This window comes from Ictalurus punctatus, chromosome 23 (assembly GCF_001660625.3).
Source record: "Ictalurus punctatus breed USDA103 chromosome 23, Coco_2.0, whole genome shotgun sequence".
Taxonomy (NCBI): domain Eukaryota; kingdom Metazoa; phylum Chordata; class Actinopteri; order Siluriformes; family Ictaluridae; genus Ictalurus; species Ictalurus punctatus.
The window spans coordinates 8,616,095-8,641,049 of NC_030438.2; the positions used below are offsets into that span (position 1 = coordinate 8,616,095).

General features: G+C 40.9%; 2 protein-coding genes across 6 annotated transcripts in view; both read left to right on the forward strand.

The window, feature by feature from the left end:
• The window catches only part of ctnnd2a (catenin (cadherin-associated protein), delta 2a), a 293,452-nt gene extending 290,944 nt beyond the window's left edge, over positions 1-2,508 (forward strand). For 2 of the 5 annotated variants that reach the window (XM_017453313.3, XM_053674991.1), the window contains one exon: positions 506-2,508. In XM_017453313.3, coding sequence (XP_017308802.1) covers positions 506-820 — 315 coding nt within the window. In that variant the 3' untranslated portion in view covers positions 821-2,508. The remainder of the gene's footprint in view (positions 1-505) is intronic. The other 3 variants (XR_008393326.1, XR_008393327.1, XM_053674990.1) reach the window with 3 other exon arrangements.
• A 6,866-nt stretch (positions 2,509-9,374) lies between these two features.
• Positions 9,375-24,955, forward strand: dap (death-associated protein). The gene is made up of 4 exons (XM_017453689.3): positions 9,375-9,581; positions 10,761-10,863; positions 20,275-20,317; positions 23,908-24,955. Exons 1-4 carry the CDS (start codon positions 9,527-9,529, stop codon positions 24,025-24,027), a joined length of 321 nt encoding a protein of 106 aa, XP_017309178.1. The 5' UTR covers positions 9,375-9,526; the 3' UTR covers positions 24,028-24,955.

The window sequence follows — 24,955 nt, forward strand, 5'->3', positions numbered from 1 at the left end:
TGAATATGTTTATATCGAAATTATGTGTTTGCTGATCCGTTTCTCGTTCACGACCGTGTTCAATGTCATGTGAATGAGAAATCCAGCGTAGACGTAGACGTCTGTGTCTGAAGTCCCGGAACGCAGTGCAGCCATACAGTGCAGAGGTTCGGCTAGTTAGCGGCGTACGAGATGACGAAGGCAATGGTATTAGCGTGAAAGTTGAAGCTGTTTGAGCAGAGTGTACAGGTGAGAGAGCTGGACAGAATAAATCACTAAAAATCACTAAAGTGCTGCTGTATCACTCTCTTTAAGTAGACGTGAAGCAACTCGGAATTTCATTACAAAATCGATCTCGGACACAACTTGGAGCGACCGTAAAAAAATGTTAGTTAGTAAACGCAAACGTAGCGATAGAGCTTCCGTTTCCACGGGGAATGCTGCTTAACTACTTCTTAACTAATGGTGCATTAGACGTACCTTTAAGTCTGTTACACTAGTGACACTACGTTTTTTTTTTTTCCAGAGTGTGTATGATTATAGTGTCTCCTCGCCGTTTCCTCCCTGCAGATCCCGGCCCATCCGGCTCCCCAGGAGAGCGTCCGAAAGGACTATGAGGTGCTTCCTCCATTTCAGAACTCCACTAGAAACTTTGAAGAACCTTTTTACGAAGATCAGGTCCATCGGCCCGCTCCTGCCGCTGACCTCAGCATGCATCTGGGACTCAAGTCCACCGGGAACTACGTGGACTTCTACTCAGCCGCCCGTCCCTACAGCGAACTCAACTACGAGACGAGTCACTACCCCGCCTCGCCCGACTCGTGGGTGTAGGACTCGATGAATGACGACGCCGTTTGATGACCTCGTGAATGACTACACCCCACCCCACCCCACCCCACGCCCAACCACCGCGGCCCCTTCCCAGTGACTACAACCCGACGAAATTCGGGTGCTTACAAAGAGAGGCTGGAAAACTGTGCATGTGCATGCATACCACATTTTCGTCGACGCATTTCGTTCGTCAGAAGGCGTGTTCCGTGGCAAGAGCGGGATCGAAGTGGGAATATCAGGATGTAAGCACAAAAAAAGAAAGGATTTATGAAGGACGACAGAAAGTTTTGACCTTGAAAGGGATTCGTAAAGTAGGGAATTGAAATAGCGAGGATACGTGGACAGATGCGTAAAAGATGTTTACATGGAACATGGAATGGCTTTTCACGTTGTCGTCGTTGTTGTTGTTTTTTTTGTTTCGTTTTTTTTTCCCTTTGTTTTCTTTCTTTCACCACCTCATTGTGAGTCACGTTGAGTTTTCCCGAATGTTTGAGATCTGTTTGAGATTTTTTTTTTTTCCAGCCTATTTATCTATTCCTCTTCATTTGATTTGACTTTGATTTGATCGGTGTACATTACACTGCTGCCACCACCGACGGAGGCGACTCTGGAGCTTCTTTTACAGCACAAAAAAAAAAGACCGAAAAAAAAAACACCTAGAGCACTTTTATTTTGGAGAAACGTCTCAGCTATCGGTGTCTCATTTTCAGAACAGGGTACGAGAACGATACCGGAGGATTATTGTTCGTTCTGATAACGTGAGTGCGTTTTTGCGTCTAGACCAATGTTTCGAAAGCAGTTACGAGAACATCGTTCCACTCTCCGTATCGATGGAGTGCTTTCTCACTGCCTAACAAAAGACGTGTAGATATTGAAACATTTTCTTTTGTCATTTTTTTTCCCACATTTTTGGGTTTTCTTTTTGGAGGTGGGGGGGAGGGGCAAGAGTGTTAAAACATTTAAAAAAAAAAAAAAAAAAAAAAAACAATGCCAACGATGCAACTGTTTGTCATCCATAACTAACCTGACTGACGAGATGACTGACGTTGTGCCAAACGTAAATCATCACTGGAAATGTTTTAACCCACATTTCATACCACTAATTATTCATTTCCACCATTTTCTTGTTCTGGTTCATGGATGTGTTTTGGGGTTTTATTTTTTTCTGGAATTAAGCTACTCGTCTAGGCAACACTGGAGTAACAAGCCAGAGAGCGAGATCTCTACGGGCTTAATTTCCTCCAAAGATGTACAAAATCTGTCTCTCTGTGTTAGACGAGTGTGTACCGTGTGTCGTCCATGTTCGAGATGATGATGACAGGTGGGGTGGCTTCTACCGTTCGACTTCTACTGGCAAAGCACCGTGAAGATTAAAAAAAAAATAAAAAAATCTACTAGACTTGAGATGTTCATAGAGAATGATGACAATGATATAAATATACGTATAAATATAAATCTATATCATTTTTATGTGCAGATATTGGTGTCAAGAAAAAGCAACAAAACGGCAAGAAAAAATTCTGTTCACTTAAATGTTCTAATTCCAACAGAGAAAAAGAAAGGAGAAGAAAAAAGAATTATAAGAATAATAATGTCAATCCCCGGTCTCAGTTGTTGTTGTTTCCGAGCTCCATAGATAATCAGGCTGGATTTTGATGATGTTCTGGTGCCAGGACAATAAAATTACTGTTTGCAGTCTTTAGCGCTGTTTGATTTTCATCATCACACAACACAACAAAAACAAAAAGTTTTCAGCAGCGTTCATTTTCTGTTTTTAAGTTTTAATGTATGAAGGTTCTTATACACGAGCTGGACAGGGACATGTGGGCGGAGCTTCAACCAGCACAGCCTGCTGATTTGTCAAGTAAACGATAAAACACTTGGTGCTGTGCTGGTATAAGAATATAATCAGTGACGGGGAGTATAACACCAAAACCCCCGTGTGTGTGGGTTTTTTTTTTAAATTCCTTTTATTTATTAACGAAGGACACATCGTATTGTTTATCCATTTATAGTTACAGTTTACTGTTAGTTCCTGTTCTCGCTTACGTTATAGCAGCTATAAATACGAGTCGTTCCCTCACCAGCCCTCTCTTTATTCTCTCTCTTGAAGTTAATAAAACAGAAAAAACGCAGCTCGTCGTGTTACAGAGAAACCGCAAAGCTGTCCTGAAGATGTCCGAAAAATTTCAGTTATAGCGTTACCTCTGACTCCTTCCCTAAATGTTCAATAACAGGGTGTAACGATGCGTCACGATGCAAAAACTGTGCAAAAACTATGTGCGTTGTGGGAATGTATGATTCATATCAGGTACAGTATATGAGCATTCAATTCATTAATTATGCTTCCAATGCAGTTCCATTAGCGTTCGAAAACTAGATATCCCAGACTGCGCAACCCATACAATTAAATATATAGAGCGCAACGACCGACACGCGTTATAGGTTACGTGGTTACATGACCACGTTATAACAGTTAAAAAAAAAAAAAGCTCTTCAGTAGTTTTCAAATAGCACCAGCGTCATGCTACTGCGATGTACAGAGCCCAAGCAGGAGACCGCAGAAGTCCGGCATTTTAACCGACTTTGGAGCTCTAATTCTTGGTTCAAATGACGCCTCAGACACTGATTCGGAGCGCATTGTGTTTCAGTCAATCATTTTCCTCAGGTCAGAGACTTCGTTTGATTTATTGAATCAAATTTTGGAGAGAATATATCAATTTATTTATTTATTTTAAAGACATGGTGAACCTGTAGTACATTTGAATCATTCTCATCATTTTCCTGCATTCAAATTTTGTTCAGAATTCTGAGAAAAGTGTGTCGTTACACCCCTGTTCAATAGACTCGATAATCTCCTTACAGAAAACTTCACCATATCAACAATTTTTACAAAATAATCCATTTATATAGAGGGTCCACCGTACCTCGGCAGTCCCTGTGAATGAGTTACTATAGAAACGACAATGCGTTAATACCGTCGCACTCATAAGTTTAAACTGTTATTGATTTGTCTTCTGGGAAACATGTGAATATCTTATGTAGCTTTGGGAGGGTGTTACTAAATGAAAAAAAAACAAGATCTTGAAACAAAATTGTAACAATTTACACCTGCTCAAAAGTTTACACCCCCACACCCCCACCCCGTGCTTAATATATCATGTTGCCTTCATGAGCATCGGTGAATGTTTGCACCTTTTGTAATAGTCGTGTACGCGTCCCTCAGTTGTCCTCAGTGTGAAATGTAGGACCTGAAGGATTTTTCGGAAGAACATTGGGCAGTTTAACAGTTTACAATACACAGAGCTCTTTTCTTTCTCCCATCATTTGTAACGAACCCATAATAGATTCACAGGTACATCAACCAACGGAGGGCAATCACAGATCTCCCATAATCCATAGTTCAGCAGATCCGAGTGTCAGAGCATGAAATATTCCATCTCCAGCAGGCTCAGCCTGATGTACACACGGCCAAGCAGGCACAAAAAAGGAACCGATTACTCTGAGTACTCCCAGGTTCCAGGGCTTTTACAGGAGAGCGCAAGGAGCTTCCAGAAGAGCAGAAAAATCTTTACAAATAATCCCAAGTGGCCATTTTTATCCTCGTGGGGAAACGTTTTGGGGATTTAGTGTTTCAGGGTCTTTCAATTCAGCCCTTTTGAGACGCTCCAGCTGCTCATTTCCTGTCCGTCAGAGATTTATTATGATAGGATTCTTTTTTTTCTCTCCTTCAGCGTCACGGGTATACTCTTCATTTTCTAATTTCTAGGCGGAAATGAAAGATCAGACACAACAAAAGTTCTGCATCAATGTTAAATATCCGCGAAGCTTTCCTCTTCAGTCTTGTGAAAATAATACAGTTATGAATTAGTAATATTACAACTGATATGTGTGGAGCGTTTCCTGTTTATTACGTGCTTCCTCTTCACATAAAATGTAGAATTTGTGGAAATTCATTACTGGCTCAACACATTTGACTGTCAGTGGTGTGACCGTGTTTATACGACTGGATTTTTAATTCTTAGAAGATCCAAAGCATATTTCATCGGATCAGATTTCAATATAATTACAAAAACAACACTAATTATTAAGAATTACCTTCATTTACTATAAAGTACAGACATAAAGTATGAAGTAAACACAATCCTGGATCCTGAATTTCCACCTGTATTTGTCACTTTGTGGGGACGTGAACGGGCTTTTCGTTACTGTTTAGCTATTAACACTTGTATACACTTGAATGCGCTGTGATTAAAGTCTTTAGATCGGATGTATCTCAAGATGGCTGTTAAGGTGTGGGTTGATATTTCTATCTTGATTGTGCAAAATTGTCATTAAAATAAGTGTAATAAGTGTAAAAAAAAAAATAATAATAATAATTCATAGGGCAGGAATTTGGCAACCGGAAAAGGAAAAATAATTCTTTAATTATTGTGCAGAAATCACAAAAATCACCAAAGCGCGAACAATGAGGAAACTCTAACACAATTATATAAATAACTAGTTTAACACATTTTATGCATCACATCCAGAGTTATTGTCTTTTTTTTTGTATCGTTGCTCCAAATCTCCAGAATACGTGTCATTACTGCAACGGGAAAAAAATTGCTGCAACCCAAAATACAGGGCACGATTGATTAATTTCCTGTAGAAGAGACGATTCGAATCACTTTCTCACTTGGAAGACTTCACTCTCAGACCTGAGTGTGATTGCTGAGTTCCCGAGGAGAACAGAGCACCAGGCTTCCATTCCAACACTTTATATGTGAACTAAACACTTTAGACATTAACTAAGCACTTTAGACGTGAACTAAACACTTTAGACATTAACTAAACACTTTAGACGTGAACTAAACACTTTAGACATTAACTAAACACTTTAGACATTAACTAAACACTTTAGACGTGAACTAAACACTTTAGACATTAACTAAACACTTTAGACGTGAACTAAACACTTTAGACATTAACTAAACACTTTAGACGTGAACTAAACACTTTAGACATTAACTAAACACTTTAGACGTGAACTAAACACTTTAGACGTGAACTAAACACTTATTAAAGAATGACATCCTATTCTTTATCAATTAATGGTTACAGTTTACTGTTAGATCCTGTTATCGCTTACGTTACAGCAGCTATAAATACGAGTCGTTCCCTCACCAGCCCTCTCTTTATTCTCTCTCTTGAAGTTAATAAAACAGAAAAAACGCAGCTCGTCGTGTTACAGAGAAACCGCAAAGCTGTCCTGAAGATGTCCGAAAAATTTTACTTTTACCTCTGACACTGTAGCCTTGATGAGTCTCCGACTTCATCTAAAAACATCCGACCTTGAAGAAGCCGCAGCAAAGCCTGCTGCATACAAAGCAGGAGAGGTTTGAGCAGACCTTATACGATAAGGTGAAGTGCTCTCTTTCCTTGAGAAACTTTTTTGCAGCACGGCATGGTATGGTTCTGAAACAACTCCACACCTAGGATGGATATCCCACACACACACACACACACACACACACACACAGAGCCAGGATTCAGATAGTATTTTGGATTAGGATTTGGTTAGGGATTGTTACAGAGCCGTTATATGCTACGTGTTTCGCAGTGGAAAATCCACCATCAGGTTCCACTGTTAGGAAGAAATCATTTAAAGATGAGATGTCAGACATCAGAAAAGATTTTATAATTATTATGTGCTGCATTTCTCACGCTATCCACAAGCCCTGAAGTTTCTCCTTGCTTTTCTGAGGACACATCTGAGAGATGAAGAAAAATTCCAGAAGATTACTAGAAGATTTTCACGCCCCATTTCCGTGACACCGTTTACCGGAAAACTAAATAAAAATAAACTAAAAATAAATTAAACTAAAGCTAAAAAAAAATCTATAAAATGCTTTAAAATATTGGCACCCTGTCCAGGGTGTACCCCGCCTTGTGCCCCATGATCCCTGGGATAGGCTCCAGGTTCCGCCGTGACCCTGAAGAAGGATAAGCGGTATAGAAGATGGATGGATGAATGCATGGTTTAAAATAAAAATATAAATATTAAATTATTATTTGTCTTGAGAGAAATAAGCAAAATAATTTGTTTTTCAATCGTTTGAGATGTTTGAGATTACGATGAGCATGAGGTAAGAACATGTCCTCCACTCCATCACAATCTTACACTGACATACAGAATTACACTTATGACGCCTAGGAAACACATGACATTGTGTGAATCATATGTCATAAATAATACTACATGTCCTACATGTAAACAAAAATCTTGTGGGGGAAAAAACATGTAAGAAAAACAAAAAAAAATCCAAATTAAATGAGTGTGTAAAATAACAGTGTGAAAATAAATAAATCAGGTACAAAATCAAGCGGTCAAAGAGGGGAATAAATGAATCGTGAAAAAAAAAATAGTCTCTAAAAAAAAGTGAAAATAAATTAATATATTCTTAAAAATGTCAAACGTGGAAAAAAAAATTTCCAACAATTTGCAAAATGTGTGAAACATAACATATATGAATGTGCAAATTATTTACCTTTTTATTTTTATTCCAGTTATGATTGCATAAGTATTCACCCTCTGAATTAGACTGCTGAAATCAGTTTCCATCAGAAGTGATTTTTAGAAGGACCTACACTACATGATGGACCTCAGGTGGTTCATCCACACCCATTGCTAACAGGTGCATTACATAAAGCATATAACCATGCAATCTCCAAACACAAACATTAGCAGTAGAATGGGTCGTCATTAAGAGCTGAAGAGCTCAGTGACTTCAAACATTGCACTGTCATAGAATTCTACCTTTGTGCCACCTTTTAGAGCAATAACATCTCAGCCACGAAGCAGTAGACCACACAAACCCACAGTCACTACAGAGTTCTCTGGAGTTCACTATCTGGCAATCTGATGGATGAATCTGGGTTTGGTGGATAACAGGAGCACGCAACACACTGGGATGCAGAGTGGCAATAATAAAGTGCAGTGGAGGAAGGATAACGGTCTGAGGATGTTTTTCAGGTTTTTCCCCTCAGTTCCAGTGAATGGGAATGTCAATGTTAATGTAAATGCTACAGCATACAAAGACATTTTACAGAGTTGTTTGCATCGTGGCAACAGTTTGGGGAAGAACCTTTGCTGTTCCAGCATGACAATGCTCCTGTACACAAAGCCAGCTCCGTAAAGACATGGTTTGATGAGTTCGGTGTAGAGGAACTCCAATGGCCTCGACAGAGCCCTGACCCCAACCCCACTGAACACCTCTGTTATAAACTGGAACATCGAGGGTAAATACTTTTTAATTTTGAATACTTATGCAGTTCTCTGTACATCTATCATTAGCCATTTTTACTGCACTGTTTCAGTCTCTTCATATTTACACTGTACATATTCATTACTGTATTTCCCATTTGAATCTATCTATTGACTTCTATCTATTGACTTAATCTACACTTTAAGGGCGAACGGGTTGGGGTGCATGTTCTCCCCGTGCTTTGGGGGTTTCCTCCGGGTACTCTGGTTTCCTCCCCAAGTCCAAAGAAATGCACGGTAGGCTGATTGGCATGTCAAGTGTCTGTAGTGTATGAATGGGTGTGTGATTGTGCCCTGCGAGGGATTGGCACCCCGTTCAGGGTGTACCCCGCCTTGTGCCCCATGCTCCCTGGGACAGGCTCCAGGTTTCCACGACCCCGAAGGATAAGCAGTATAGAAGATGGATGGAGCTACACTTTACTACTAATGCACTGGTCTGAAACTCCATTTGTGCAAAGATGCTATTAATGAGATTAATTTTACACCACAGCACAGGGAATCTCTGGAATTAAAAGCTCTAATGCATCAATTAAATGTGATATTATGTATGATATTATTATGTTTTCTTAATATGCCTAATATCCATCCATCCATCTTCTATACCGCTTATCCTTCAGGGTTGAGTATTTACTTAGTGTTCAGGAAATTTGTTCCGGTTTTTCTTTTATTCTTAACTAGAATAAAAAGTTTCTCTAGCTCCATAGCAAGAAATGCGCAAAATAATTGAATTAATTCTTTACAAATAAATTCGAGTAAATTTGTTATAAGGTTTTTGGGTTTTTTTAAAAAAACAATGAATAGGATCATTGTCTGCAGAAATCGGTTGTTAAATTAGAAAGAAAGAAATCGACGTTCATATGCAGTATTTATTTGTTTTTATTTGCATGTTAGTATTTATTTTTATCCATTGTTGTCCAGGGATGCCAGGTTTTGTGTCCCAAAATATTACTTCTACGCCTCTTTGTAAAGTCTAATCTCGCCACTCTAATTGTAAAAGTTAAAATAAAGTTTAAAAGTAGCAGCACATCATTATTATTTTTCCAACGAATCAGTATTTTTTTTTAAAAAAAAAAAACATACTTATCCAGTTTTCGCGCTAAAAGTACGGACCTGGCAACACTTCCTCTGTTAAGATGGAAAGTACCCGGATGTGTTGCTCTGACTTCTGTTTATGGACGTGCTCACGTTACATACGTAAGGCACGTACGCCAAAGAACACTCCGATTGGCTGAAGTTATTATCGACGTCACTACGTAGCGTTGCCAAACAATGGGCAGGGAAAAAGCCACGTTGACATGCTAGGCTGAAGTCTAAGGGGACTTTGTCGTTGTGAAAGGATTTTTCTCCAATCTAGAAGGGTTTTATTATTATTATTATTATTATTGTGATATTTTTTGTTTGAGCTCGATCATGTCATCGCCGCCGAAAGAGAAAAATGAAACCAGAGCTGGACATCCCCCTGCTGGTATTAAACCTAATGTTGTTTTTCTTATGCAAATCGTGTAGCATTAGGCCAGTTATTCACACTGACATTTCTACACAGATATAAAGTGATAATGCGGTCATTTAACTGTTAGAAAGTTCTTGTGTTGTATTCAGTCTGTGCATTTTGTGTTCGGTTTATTTTATTGTTATGTTTATTAACACTGGAAATAGCAGTGCAGAGTGGGAGCTTGTTCAGGATAAAGTACACAGAAAATCAGATAGCAGGAGGCCTGAGGGGAAAGACTAGCAAGAAGATAAGAGTTAAAATACAACAACATCATAATCTGACATTATGCATTCAAATCTGATGACTTTACAATCACTAAAACCTTACAAGCCATTTCTGAGATCATTACTCCGTAATTATCAATCTGAGTGAGTGTTCAACTAAGTGAATCGTGAGTCAGTGTTCAACTCTGTGAATCAGTGTATAACTCCGTGAATCCTGAGTCAGTGTATAACTCCGTGAATCCTGAGTCAGTGTATAACTCCGTGAATCTTGAGTCAGTGTTTATTTCATTGAATCTTGAGTCAGTGAATCAGTGTTTCTGTGAGTCCCGAGTTAGTGTTTGTCAGTGGCTTATGAGTCAGTGTTTAACTTCATGAGTCCTGAGTTAGTGTTTAACTCGGTGAATCCTGAGTCAGTGAATCAGTGTTTAACTCTGTGATTCCTGAGTCAGTGTTTCCTTGAATTCTGAGTCAGTGAATCTTGAGTCAGTGTTTAATTCAGTGAATCCTGAGTCAGTGTTTAACTCTATGAATCCTGAATCGGTAAATCAACATTTGACTCAGAATGTTGATTATTTCTAGGTGTAACTGAAGAAACCCTTTCAGCTGTATGATCTTAAACGCTAAATCCTCTGTGAAAAAGTTTATTTTTTGACAACCTCTCAATTACGTTCAGAGGTGAACAATTTATATTTGTACGTTTCTATTTTGAGCAACAATGTGATATCAAGTTTATTAAAAGAACAGTATAAGTAGCTTATATAAAAGTGTGTCTGAGTGTTTATCGTTAACCTTAATAGCCTCGCACGACTCCGCAACTCGTCCGGACGCATAATACAATACACGTATTAAACTGTTTGAAATATCTTAGTATTAGAAACGGAGGTGAAACCGGTCGAATATGACTGACTGTTATGTCATTTGGGATCAGTGAAAGCAGGAGGGATGAGGATAGTCCAGAAACACCAATCTGCTGGAGACTCCACGTCGGACAGGAAGGAAGACAAGGACAGTAAAGAGTTCGAGAGCTGCAGGTGAGCTGAATGTTCCCCTTGTTCCCCCCTCACATGACTCACTCTCCTGCCCTTCATGCACAGTCTGCTCTCAGCACCGTTACTGGCCTGACATGCTAACGCTAGATTGCTTTTGACGTGTGATATGGAGGGAAGGCTGGTTTATACTTCGCCGTTGAAACGTTTCAGGGATTATGGGTGAGCGTGGCACATCCAACTCGCGTCTCAAAATCAAGATGGTGTCTAAGAGGACGTCAGTATCGGGTATTGACAGTGTTTGAAGCGCTTATATCGTATTCTTTTGAAAAATTAGCAATAAAATAGGTCAGTTTGTAGCGCGTTCATGCAGATCTGTGGGTTCTATTTGTATAGAATCATTTTTTACATGTGGTACCGAGTAAAGAATAAAACACTCTCCGTTGTACAGTTAAAAAAATCGTTCTTGTCCAACCCCCCAACCCCGAAGTTAGTCATTTTCCTACAACAACGCAGTGTTTAATTCCTCTTACACCACAGCAGTCTGTCTACTGAAATGATTCCAGGCTTGAGTCTGTACATTCGGTGTGTTTCCTTTTGAAACAGGAAGTCAGCATGACACCAAGTCGAAACGTCTGACTGATTTCCACAACAGCCAATAGATTTTGAGATCGAGATCAAAAGCTATTTTGATTTCAGGGGCCATTTAATGTTGTGGAAAGTCCCCTAAAAACAGGTTTATTTCTCTCTCTTTTGAAGTTAATAAGACCTAAAAAAAATTTAAAAACCCCACGCAGTACATCATATTACCGAGAAACTGCAAAGAACGTGAACTCCTCCGATCCTGACGATCAGAATTTGGGAAACCTACTGCGTTACCTGTTTTCTGACACTATAGACCCCTTACAGAACACGGCACCATGTCGACGATTTAAACAATCGCTGTGAATGAGCCGTTACTATGGAACCGTAACGTATTAGAAGGAGAGCATTAATATAAACCTGCGTTATAGACTAAACTACTGTTGTAGAAAATTAATCAACACCTTCTGACCAATCAGATTCCAGAATTCAACTTTTTATTTATTTATTTATTTATTTTATTTTTGGGTTGCATAATTGGTTAGAGACTCATGATCTCAATTCTAAGCCAAGAAAAAAAAATGTGATTCGTGCTGCTTTAGTTACTCAGTCACAGGTGAGCAGTTCTCAGCAGGCTGGAGAGCGCGCGCGCGCGTGTGTGTGTAGGGGGATGGGCGGGGAGGAAGCGGGGGGACGCAGGAAGGTTGTCTTTTTTTTCCCCAAAAACATCTGCTCTTGTTTGTCACTCTGCTATCTGAGCTGCAGGACAGATAAGATAAGATTTCCACACGTCTACGTTATGAAGATTGTTCACGCCGGCGGCTCGATAAACATCACGCGGCGTAATGGAGGCTGATTTTATTGGTGACGGAAAGCGTGCGTGTGGCTCAGTATGTTTTGGGTGTGTTCTCTTTCTGTGTATTCGACTGCCCATGTGATCACATCTTCCCTTTTTCCTTTCTGGTAAACCATTAAGTCGAGTTTGTGTTTTGCGTTTTTGTGCTTCGAGAAGGCGATGAGTCACATTTCGCTATTTAGATCCGTCTTAGTCACATCGTCGTCGGCAACGTCTGCCAACTCTGTGTGTGTGTGTGTGTGCGCGCGCACCACTTTCCCCTTTTCCGTTAGCGCTGAATTGAGTGTTGTGTTAGCTCACCTTCCCGCGCTGTTTGCCCTTCGGCCCAGCACCTGATTGCTGATCTTCATCTCCCGTGAAGCAGCGCTTTCAGGTCAGGTCTTATCAGTTCCCCGATGCTAGCTGCCCTCTCAGCCTGCTGGAGAGCCCTGATTACTCTATCACACCGAAAAGATACTGAGATGACCTTTACCTGCTTTTTACTGCACTTTCCCAAGAACAGAGCTTCATCCGGATCGAGGTTCGAAATGCCAGAACAGCGGCAGTAACGTTCCAGCATGACCGCCGCTGTCGATTTTGGCTGAGTGGGAATTTCCTGAGCAGTTTTTTTTTTCCCCTGTGTAGGCCCTTTGTGTTTGTGTGTGTGTGTGTGTGTGTGTGTGTGTGTGTGTGTGTGTGTGTGTGTGTAATCGTAGCTTGGTGTTGGTTTAGCTTGTGTGTGTAGAATGTGTGCGGTCTGTCCCACGCACCAAATGAGAGCAGTTGCGTCCAAAAAAAAAATGGAGGTCACGATTACCATGGAAACCTGGTAATGCTTAGGTCCACGAATAGTCGTGTCATTTAGTTTGGACTAATAAGGAAAGTCGAAATCTATGTTAACAGTGCTGACAGTAATGCCCAGAGTTCCTTTTACTAATGTATATGCTTCAGATATCCTTAAAATATATAAAGACCTTGCTTTGACCTTGATCCTGTTGGATGGATTCCTAAATCTAATCAGTTCATGTGCTGATCATTCCATATCAGTCCTGCAAACATTCAAACATTCCGTTGCGTTTTTCCGTCACTTGCTTCTTGCGATGTTCATTTTTTATTTTTCGGAGGAGCTTGCGAGTTTCCAGAACTTCTGGGCCGAGACACGTCACGTGATGTCGTCGCAAGCCAAATCCCTCATCGGATCACATGCGTCGATCTTGAGTACAAACATCACTGCGAAAGAATGTGCAGAAATATTTCGTGCAACCTCCTGTACGGACCGAATAAACGTTCACTTGAGAGGGATTCGATTGTGGTGGGCGTGTCAAGGTGGGACTGGGTGGTTTAGGGGCGGAGCCTATTGCTTTGAAAATGTGCCGCGCAAGGATGAACACATCAGATGTGTTGGCTAGGAGGCTGATACATGGTGTGTAGTCAGTGCTAGTCATGCAATGCTTTTGTTTTACTCCCAGGCAACATGCCAGTGTACACTTTATATACTGGACCACACACACACACACACACACACACACACACACACACACGCAGCATCTTCTGCCTCCTGAAAGAGCGTGTAGTCAGTGTGAGAACAGCGAGCAGGTGGAAAAATTGTTCATTTGTCGCTGCAAGTGGAGCGAGATGGCCTGGGGAGAACCTGCCATGTGCAATCTGGCTTCTTCAGACGGACAGCAGGGTGAAGCTCAATCGCTCTAAAACGCTGATGTGGTGTGCCACACACCCGCTGAGAAGGATCCGCCCTCTCCCCCGGTACCTGAGACGCTCCTGAGGGTCAGGCTCGGGAGGAACAACCGTTTAACCGAAAGTGATTTATTTATTTATTTCTTTCTTGTTCCCCGAGGCTTCCTGCTGAGCCGAAACAGCCAGACGTATTTAATCGGGTTTCAGGGGTCACTGACTTCTCTACAGACGTCTCTGTGAAGTACCTCAGAACGTTTCTCCTCATTTCTGGTCCTCTGTCTCTGATCAGAAGGAAGGACCACTTCCGATTAGCACGGAACCTTTCAGCTCGCGGACTGACGGCCATGTTTTGGTTCATTTGATTTATTTATTTGTTTGTTTATTCTTTTGTTTAATCCCACGAGCTTGGATTCTGCATCCATGCACAAAATGATGCTCTAATAATATAGACTTAATAAATAAATAAATAAATAAATAGCTCTGCTGAAAAACGAACACGTAATACAACAACTAAAATCGAAATATGTTCAGAATGAACATTAAACACTATGAAATAATAATAATAATAATAATAATAATAATAATAAACTAAATTAATACATGAAATAAAAATTCCGAGGCCTTATTGTTTCTGTGTAATTTGTTTATTTTTACCCCAAATAATGACTTTCTCTGTCTGTCTGTCTGTCTACCCGTACATATAAATGCCTAAACTGTGACGACCGAAGCGTTAACACAACCTCTCGCTGATTGCAGCAGTCAGAGGCGTGATGTTGATTTTTATTAAATGAATCATTCGAGCATGTCCCGCTCTGTGTGTGAATTAAACACTGAAGAGCGAGCGCGTTGAGGCTCGGAGGAGAGGAACGTTCGCTGACAGTTTGATGATCGTTATTTTCATGCTAGTTTCCTCCCGGGGAGAGGAGCGTGCCCGGATAATCGCGCGTCGCTTCTGTTGATAGTTTGCCGTGGAGCGACGCGAGTGTGTTTCTCGTTACTGCAGCAGGAGCAAGTGTACACAGGGTATAGTGTGCAGATGTGTGCGAGTGAGTGTGTAGTGTGCGAGTGTGTAGTGAGTGTGTAGTGTGCGAATGTATGTGAGTGTGTAGTGTGTGCAGTGTGCACCGATCAGTCATCACGTTAAAACCACTGACGGTGACGTGAATAACTGACGATCTGGTTAAAGGGGCGGGGTTTATGGTTTATTTATTTGGCAGCAGGTGAACAGTCGGTTCTTGAAGGTGATGTGCTAGAAGCAGGAAAAGTGAGTGAGCGCGAGGATCTGAGTGAAGAGTCGGAGTCTTGTGGAGTCAGTGCCTCGGCGGCGCAGAGCTGTTCTGGTGGCACAATGTTAGGCAGGTGGTTTTAATGTTCTGGCTGAATAGTGTGTAGTGTATAATGTGTCAATCAAACAGGATGTGAGGTGGAGTTGAGTGAGTAAGTGAGAAAGTGTCATTCCCAGAATGCCGAGCTGTGCTGTCCCCAACCCCACCCCTGCCCCCCCATTTATTTATTTATTTATTTGTTTATTTATTTATTTATTGCCTCTGGCCCAGTGGTACGTGGTGGAGGGAAAAGACACTGAGATGTTCAGTCCAGTTTTATGTTGTTAGCACGTAGAGGATTTCCCTCGCATCATCACATCATCACGTCATCATGGGACATGGGGTGAAGCAAAGAAACGGTTGCTATGGTGACGCTGGGTTGCTAAGGTCAGCAGTAGCTTTTAATTGCTGATGATGTCACTTTCCAAGAATGAACACAGAGCCAGAGCTTTTTTCTCTCTCTTTATTTCTCTTTCATGCTCTCTTTGTCTGTCTTCTCCCTCTCTCTCTCTCTCCCTCTCTCTCTCTCTCTCTCTCCCTCTGTCAGTCTGTGTTCTTCCTCTTTGTCTCTCTCTCTCTTTCTCCCTCTGCCCTTTCTGTTATTTATTGCTCTCTACTTCATGTCTGTCTCTCTTCATGCCCCCCTCTATTCTCCCTTTCTATATTTATATGTCTGTCTCTCCATATGTCTGTCTCTATCTGCTTGATGGTCTGTCTGTCTTTCTGTTCTGTCTGTTGATGTGAATGTCTGTTTGATTAGCTGTCTGTCTGTCAACATATCGATGTGATGATCTGTTTGTCTTATTAATTATCTGTCTGTCTGTCTGCCCCTATATCTGTCTGTTGTTCTCTCTATCTGTCGGTTTCTCTATTTTTTGACCTCTTGATGTGTCTGTCTGTTGATCTCTCTCTCTCTCTCTCTCTCTCTCTCTCTCTCTCTCTCTCTCTCTCTCTCTCTCTCTCTCTCTGTCTTTCTCTCTCTCTCTCTCTCTCTCTCTCTCTCTCTCTCTCTCTCTCTCTCTATTCTATTTCCTTAGTGCACGAGTATAAATATGTAAATTGTGTCGTCTTTATGCAGTCCTCTTTCTTTCTCATTAGCTTTATTTAAGGAGGTTCTTCTCTCCTTCCCTCCTTCGCTCCATCTTTTCACCTCTCAGAGTCGTGAGAATTCCCGCTCATCGCGGTGCGTCACTCTAAAGACAAAAAAAAAACCCCTCACATGTAGCCCAGAGCTAGTTGTCCTGGTTATTAACCTTGACATTGGCGTTATTTCTGCATTCTTCTTCCTCCTCTTCTTCCTCTTCTCCTCCTCTGCTGAGTGTTCAGGCTCGGGCAGAAAGGATGTTTCTCAGCCACCGCACTGCTGCCCCCCTCAGGCCTAAAGCGGTATCACTCGTGTCCGATTAACTAAACCAGGGACTAAATAAAATAGTCATTATTGTATACTTTTAAATCTGTTATAAAGTGTGTATGTGCACTGATTAGAGCGCTGATTTAAACAGAAAGTGCTGAGACAGGTTCCTTCACCTTACGTGCTCTCTCTCTCTGTGTGTGTGTGTGTGTGTGTGTGTGTGTGTGTGTGTGTGTTCTCACTCCTCACATCAAGAATTAACTCAAAACAACATAAACTCAAAATAAAGACGCGACACGGCTGACATGATGAATTTCACAGTGATAAATGTGCGAATGTGATTTTTATCTCTTCCACGCTGCCCTGGGGCGCACTTACTTATTAATTGCGGTTTCGTTTCATTTCACGAAGCGTGTCAACAGTAACTTTTTCTGTCAGATTAATTTCAGTGTTTTTATTTCAAAGGAAAGAATCCGATCCAGATTCACAGATTGGCAGCAGCGTGTTTATTGTAAATGTTTATCGATGGAGTTTACGGAGGAAAACATTCAGACTTCGTATCGTACAGATGTTTATACATATTTACTTTTACAATACTTATTTTAAAGCTTTTAGTTGTTTAATTAATTGTTTGAGAATATTATTGATATAGTTAGTTTTATTGACTTGTACCCGATATTCAGTAATGTCGATGTTAAATTTTGTGACGTTATTAACAACTTTAATTTGAATTGAAGACTTTTTTTTTTTTTTTTTTTTTTTTTTACACACTAGCTGTTTTTTTTTGTTTTTTTTTCCTTTGTGGTTTATTTTTAATTTTTTTTTTTTTTTTAAACCTGAAGCACACTGTGTAACCATAACGATGATGATTAACAAGTAATAATCAAATAAAAAATAAAGTTATTGAACTCTATAGGATCTTTTATTATTAGATTATACTACATATTTTAAAATCATAATTAATAATAATAATAAATCTTAGATTTATTTTTTTACCATTTAGTGTAACTATAGTGAGGAGGAGGCGGAGCAAGAGGCGGAGCTTGACTGAGCTTTATCTTTGGAAACACCAATAAACATCCCAAAAACTAGTAAATTTTTTATCTCGAGTATCCTTGCACCATAATAATATTCATATTGAGCAAATTGTTACATTCCTCATATTAACAACTCATTTTTCTACATTTTTCGACTTTTTTTGTCCTCCTTTGACCCCTGAGTTGCGACCCGATTGGCCAGAAAGCAAAAAAGTAATTAATTAATTTTAAAAATTATGCAATTCCATGCTTTTGCGAAAACTTTTTGTCACTTCCAGAAGCTCAGGTGTGACCAAAAATATGCAGACAGCGTATCCTGGTCTCGCTACATTTCGTTCTGTAGCGAGACCAGGATCATTTTTCACATCAAGGTGAGTTCTGAGTCCTGACCCTCTCCTGTGTGCTGCTGCGAGGCCGAGGCTCTGCTCTCTGTCCCAGAAACAAATGAGAGTCGTTTCAAAAAGTGATGGCGGCCGAGACCCAGAGCCACGGTTCCACTACACGGCACGCGCATGGAGCTACGCTGCTGCTTTTATAGGTCACACACACACACACCCCAAGTACTGTGTTCTGTCATCATTCACCATCTTTCTTTGTTTTTATTTATTTGTGTGTTTGTTGATTAAAGGGATACTCTGTCATTTTTCAGCGTAATCTCCATCCGCTCTACGTGTACTCACCCGAGATGACACGTTTTTTGTCACGTTTTTCTGCGCTGAGGGGGAAAAAATCCCCAACTTTACACCAAACTCATTTATAATCGAAGTCTAGGGGCAGATATTAAACTCGTACATTCAACGTAAAATTTACAGGTGCGCTGGACAATATTTATCAATCTATTGTTATTCTTCTCATCTTCTTCTTCTTCTTCTTCTTATTATTATTATTATCATTATTATTATTATTATTATTGTTGCAAATAAAACAGGAACGCAGCTTTCTTCTTTCTTACGCATCATGATAGACACGCCCGCCCCCCTCCCGCTCCAAGGGCCCTTAACTCCGCCCACGCCGTCTTTACGCCTCAGACGTTTTGCTCAATGCTTGATGTGAGATGATGATGATGATGATGATTTCTTTTTTCTTTTTCTTTTTTTTTAATTTAGCTAATTAGAAAGTAGTTCCATCCCTAATTCTATACATTTACAACTTCTTTTATTCACAGTCAGTTCCAGAAATATTGGCACCCTTGTTTGTAATAATATGTTTTGTTTTAAAGCTTATGAATAATTCTGGAGCTGATTACACAAACAGATTTGATGGAACAAATTGTGAAAACATAATCTCACACACACACACACACTATCAGTGTAGTTAATAGACATCAGATTGGAAAAAAAATGGTAGAGTATTCCTTTAAGCTGTTTCTCAGTAGTGGTCATGTGACCGCTGCCTTCCTCGTGAACGTGATATATATATTTGTTTATTAACGCTGACGTTAGAAGCGGTTTAGATTAGACTTCGTGTGTCGAATCAGAGGACGGTAGAAGACGCTTGTCGACCTTCAGCTAATCAGCTGTGTGTGTGTGTGTGTGTGTGTGTGTGTGTTTGTGTGTGTGTGATTATCCTCAGCTCCGTCTCCCCGCTGGTGGAGTAGAGGAAACCAAACAAAGTCACTCAACATCTCATTTCTTACACTCATATATATATATATATATATATATATATATTATATATTTACATATTTCCGAGTACTTGATTGAGTTTGTCGTTAAATCCTCAGATTTGTCACAGAGCTTCACTTTTCCTCTTTTACTGCAGTGAAAATTCAGGGTTCGAACCCGAACCCAGGTCTCCATCTGTCCATGACATGACCATTGGCTGCGTTTTTAAATAAATGTGTGTATGTATTCATTCATTTTCACCATTTCTTTTCATTTGGCCTTTGATAATAAATCTGTCAATCTGTTTTTATTTATTTTGATGTCATTCCATTTGAGGTTGACATCACTTCTTGACTTGTCTTATTGCTGTCCTAACAGAATTTCGGGATATTTCGCAATCATAGAAATGAACTCAAAATCGAGCGAACTCCGCAATATTCGGAGGAGGAAAAGTACAGCGGATTCGGGCCAAGACGTGCGTCTTCGATTCGCCTGCGTCGATCATGAGTACAGATAAAAGATCTAAACACTTAGACCAACAAACATCGGCGTGAAAGACCGCGCAAAACTATGATTCCACCGATTCAAAAAAAATAATAATAATAAGTTGCGTCACAAATTTTGTTAAAAGCTGCACAGCTAAATCGAGCGTTTTTGGCCGCAATAATCACAAAAAAAAACTCCACGAAATCCTGATCTTTCCTCACTGGCGACCTGCGTTGCCCTCTGAGCAGCAGATGGCGCTGTGCCAGAGTTTCCACTAAGAAATTTTTGTTGCTAGTAAATGTGTACAGGAATGATCAAATTTACCTGGAAAAAATCCGGTGTTTATTTTTGCACTGTTAGATTTTGGGCTATACATAGTATATGCACTTGTGGCGGTGGGGGTGTGGTCGAGCGTCACCTGTTAGCACGAGTTTCCTTCGCTGGGACGAATCGTAATCACACAGACCTGAATGTGTGCACGTGTTTCAGTATTTACTACTTCTTTTTTTTTTTTAACATGTGATGCTTTTCCTCTTCGCAGCCCACCAAAGATGCCGGTTGTGGTGTCTGGAGTAGTGACTAAGGTACGCCAACGTTACACACACACACACACACACACACACACACACACACACACACACACACACACACGTTGATATAGACCGTGTAAGAAAATGTGGTTCATGGAGGTGAGTCTGTTTTTATCAGAATATCCACAGACAGCAGCTCACTGACTGCACATAATGTTTAATTCACATCCTGTGTGAAGCACAGAGTCCGTGCCGGTGTGTGTGTTAATGTCTAGACCCAGTGTAGGCGTGTGTGTGTGTGTTGTGTTGTGTTGTGTTGTGTGTGTGCGTGCGCGCTGTGTAGAAATCAGTGTGCAGGTAATGTTTCTCTCTTCTCTCTGGAGAGCCCACATTCTGACATGAAAGAACCGAGCGTGAAGCTGCACTGCTCCTGAAGCTTCAAACAAAAGCCTATGGAAAGATCCGGAAACAGATACACACACACACACACACACACACACACACACACACTCACAGCCACAGCTTACAGCTCTCTTTCAGGGATTTTTCCATTTGTACTGAACACACTTATTTTTCTTGGGAAATGAAGTGTTAAACACATTTTTAAGAACGACACGTCATACTTTATTTTATTTTTTTTATCCGTTTATAGTTACTTGTAATTTTCATGAAACGGATTATTTCCCTACGGTATCGCAGCTACAAACGTTCCGTCGTTCCATCACCAGCTTCTCTTCTTTGTTTCAGCAAAAAGCCGCGGCTTGTCATGTAACCAAGAAACACCAGAATTCCTCTGTCCTGAAGTTACAGCTTTACCTCCGACACTGGAGACTCCTTCCAGGGGAAAAAACTAAGCAAAACATTTTCTAACTTTAAGAAAACTTTACCACATGACAGATTTTTTATTTTTTTTTAAATGGAGCTTTCTCTACAAGTCCCTGGGAATGAGCTGTTGCTATAGAAACGATGAGGTATTAGCCATAACGAGCGCATTTAAATGACACCTGTGATTTGTGATGATGACATTGCGCATAACTTTCATCTGTTCGAGCATCAAGAACTTCTTCTCAAACTACGTTATGTCCCCTGTAGAAGAACGATGGTTTCATCAGGAAGCGGCGTTCGGAGTTCAGGAACATTTTATTTAACACGCACACACACACTCAATCTCTCTCTCTCTCTCTCTAAAATTTGCTCTTCTGCACTTATTTCTAGTTTGTGTTCTGTAACGGATCCTTTTTATCCTCCTTCTGCCTCCTGAAGAGACTCGCTGTTGTAGAAAATTGCAGTTTACAACAAAAGTGTTGTTTGTGTCCGACTGTGAAGCCAGCAGCATGTAAAACATCAGATTTAGCGTTAGATCAGCGTTATTAGCGTTTACTCGCCTTCGGAGAAACGGCAAAGCTCAGCTACGGTCAGAGCAGAGAGATCGTATAGAGATCATGACCTTAATCTCCACCTGTAATGTAGGATTGGCCTGTCACTGTCACTACCACAGCGCTGTGATGTCACACACACACAGACACGCAACGCGGCATACGCATTTATATATAACATACAGAAAGTGTGCTGTGTTCAATGTATTTTTTCCACCAGTAATACATTACTACGTAACATTAGAATACTAGAAATAGGCTTAATAATCTTTCTAATAATTTATTTCTTTTAATGTAATTATTGGATTAGTTTGACTGCGTTCGGGATATTTTCCCTTTCTTTGCAGCGTATTACACAGTACGCTGCTAAATCCGTGCCGCTTCGAGCTTTTCACAACGGTTTTTTTTCCGAGCCTCTTTTCGAACCGGAAGCAGAAAGCGCCGTCTGCCGTCTTCCACATACATCAGCTCACAGACGCCTACAATTGGCTAGTCTTGCTGTGATTGACAGGAGAGAGAGAGTAGCCCCTCCCACCCAGAGAGCACGGCCAATTTTGGGATTCAAACCTCACGATCTCCAGCGATAAAGTGAACACACTTCCGTTTTCATTTTGCAGTTATTGGAATATCTTTGCTTTGTTTTTGTCAGTAATAAACAAACAGTAAAAAAAAAAAGTAGTAATCAAAAATAACAATGTTCTAAATCAGATCCATCCATCCATCCATCTTCTATACCGTTTATCCTCTTCAGGGTCACGGGGAAACCTGGAGCCTGTCCCAGGGAGCATGGGGCACAAGGCGGGGTACACCCTGGACAGGGTGCCGATCCATCGCAGGGCTCTAAATCAGATTTAGAAGCGATTTATAGTGTTAAAGTGGGAAAATAAATGATGGGGTGATTTTGGGTTGTGCAGGGGGGGGGGACCATACCTAATACTTTCATGCTAAACATTTTTGTTTTGTTTTGGGGTTTTTTTGGTTTTTTTATTTACAAATACTGTATGTATCATCAAAAACCAACGACAACACATGGAGGGCCGCAATAAAAAATAGCTTAAATGTTAAACGTTCACGTTTCGTGTAAAACGTGTTGATGACTACGTTGGTGCTCTTTAAGTAGCGATAGTTTTTATTCTCGCGTTGAGTAATATGTAAAAACAGTTTTTTTTTGTTGTTGTTTTTTTTAGATAATTACATTTAATCAACATTTAGAGAACCGCAATATTAGTGGGGGATTTTTTTCTGGAATCTCTGGAGTGTGCCCCCCCCCAAACTGACCTGTAGAGTTGCTGTGATGTTCTCTGTTCTTCCCTGAATGTTTGCGAGCACTCGGGTTATATGTATTATGGATTCCCGCTGTGCTCTGGACCAATGCGGTCAGTGCTGGTGACTTGTGCTGGGAAGAGTGAGAATAGACGCAATCGGAGAATGACTCGAAACCCCCGCCTCGCTCGTCTTAGTCAGTTATTACAGCATCTGGACCTGATCGGAGATCTCCCATGACCGCTTTTCCCCGTGTGGAATTTCCTCGAAGCAGAACGTTAGCGTTGAAACTGCTGATAAGTTTCTTATTTATTTCTATTCTTTATTTCTGTTCTGAAGAACAGATACACAGTATCTTTTCCTGCTTCTGTTTATTTCTGTGGTTTGGGGATTTCCCCTTCACCATCCAACATCAAAACATTTAATAACAGGTCTTTCACAGACAGGAACTCGTCCTCGGTTTCAGATCGGTCCAGTTCTGTTCGACGCCACGCCGTTTTTAAATAAACCAGGAAATAAATGAAAGGGAAAGGGGCGGGGCTAGAAACTTACTCACAGATGACTTTTATGTACTGTAATTCACTGAATTAGTTAATGCATATCTGCATTTATTTATTTAATTGTTTGTTTGTTTGTTTAATATTCAGAACCAGTTCCAGTCGGTTCCTCTATAATGACAGTAGATGATGCGTTCAGAAGATGAGGCACCGAAACTGACATGATACTGTTGGTTCTTTTTTTTATTTTTACCCCCGTACACACGTGCTTGGCGATGGAATCAAAAACCAGACGATGTTTAGAGGCATACAGAGGTCTACAGATGTGTACAGAGGTTACAGTCACAGTGTTTAGATAGAAAATGACCAGATGACCAGACTCATGAACCAACCCAATGTTGTAGATGTTTATAAATCTCACTTCACTTGGAAATGGAAATGTGTGGAGTTTTTGGTTCCTGCTGTGGAGTTTTAACCCGAACTTCCCCTGTGTGCTCGTGCTCCTCAGGGCGATAAGGACTTCACCCCGGCCGCGGCTCAGGTGGCTCACACGAAGCCCGTACCCTCGGTGCAGAAGCTGCCGCCGTCCCACCACATCAACCAGCACATCCACCAGCCCCGCAAGTGAACTTCCATCCTCTTCCAGTGCACAAGGACCACACCACAACCCCCCCAAGCGATTCTCAGTCGATTGCCCACACATTCCTCGCCCACTCCAAACCAGTCCCAAAACAAATCCCAACCGTTTCTCACTCGATTCACATCCGATTCCCAACCAGTCTCTCATTTCCAACCCATTTCCATCTGAATCCCAGCCAATTCCCAATCAATCCCCAACCGACTCCCACAGGATTCTCATCACTTCCCAGATGATTCTCAACCAATTTCCAACTAATTCCCAACCTGTTCCAAGCCCATTCCTGACCAATCTCCAACCAGTTCCCAGCCGATTTCCAACCAAATTCCGACCAGGTCCCAACTGATTACCTGTCAATTCCCAACTTATTCCCAACCAGTTGCCAATAAATTTCTCCCCAGTTCCCAACCAGCTCCCAAATGACCACCAACCATTTTACACCCAATTCCCAAGTCAGTGCTCAGGTTCATTGGGGGATCCCCAGCATTCCTCACGGCCCATTTCTGTCTGTGCCTGCCAGTGTTCTGCCTTGACCAACATCCTGAGAACCCTTTCTCTCTCTCTCTCTCTCTCTCTCTCTCTCTCTCTCTCTCTCTCTCTCTCTCTCTCTCCCTCCACACACTCTCTCTCTCTCTCTCTCTCTCTCTCTCACTCTCTCTCTCTCACACACACACACACAACCCTGCCCAGTTCTGTTCTCTTGTTCCCTTTAAAGTCTACACTAATTTACAGATCTGCAGCGTTAATTCTATAGCTGTACTGAATGAAAGGTTAATTGAGTATTATTTTTTTTTCCGTGTTTGTTTTAGACGAATTATTCCTGGAATGATGTAAAGTGTATAAATCGATTTGTGTAAGTGGATGATGTGATGTTAGAAATGAGGTGTGGCTGTCTGAATAAAGAGTTAATATAAAATCA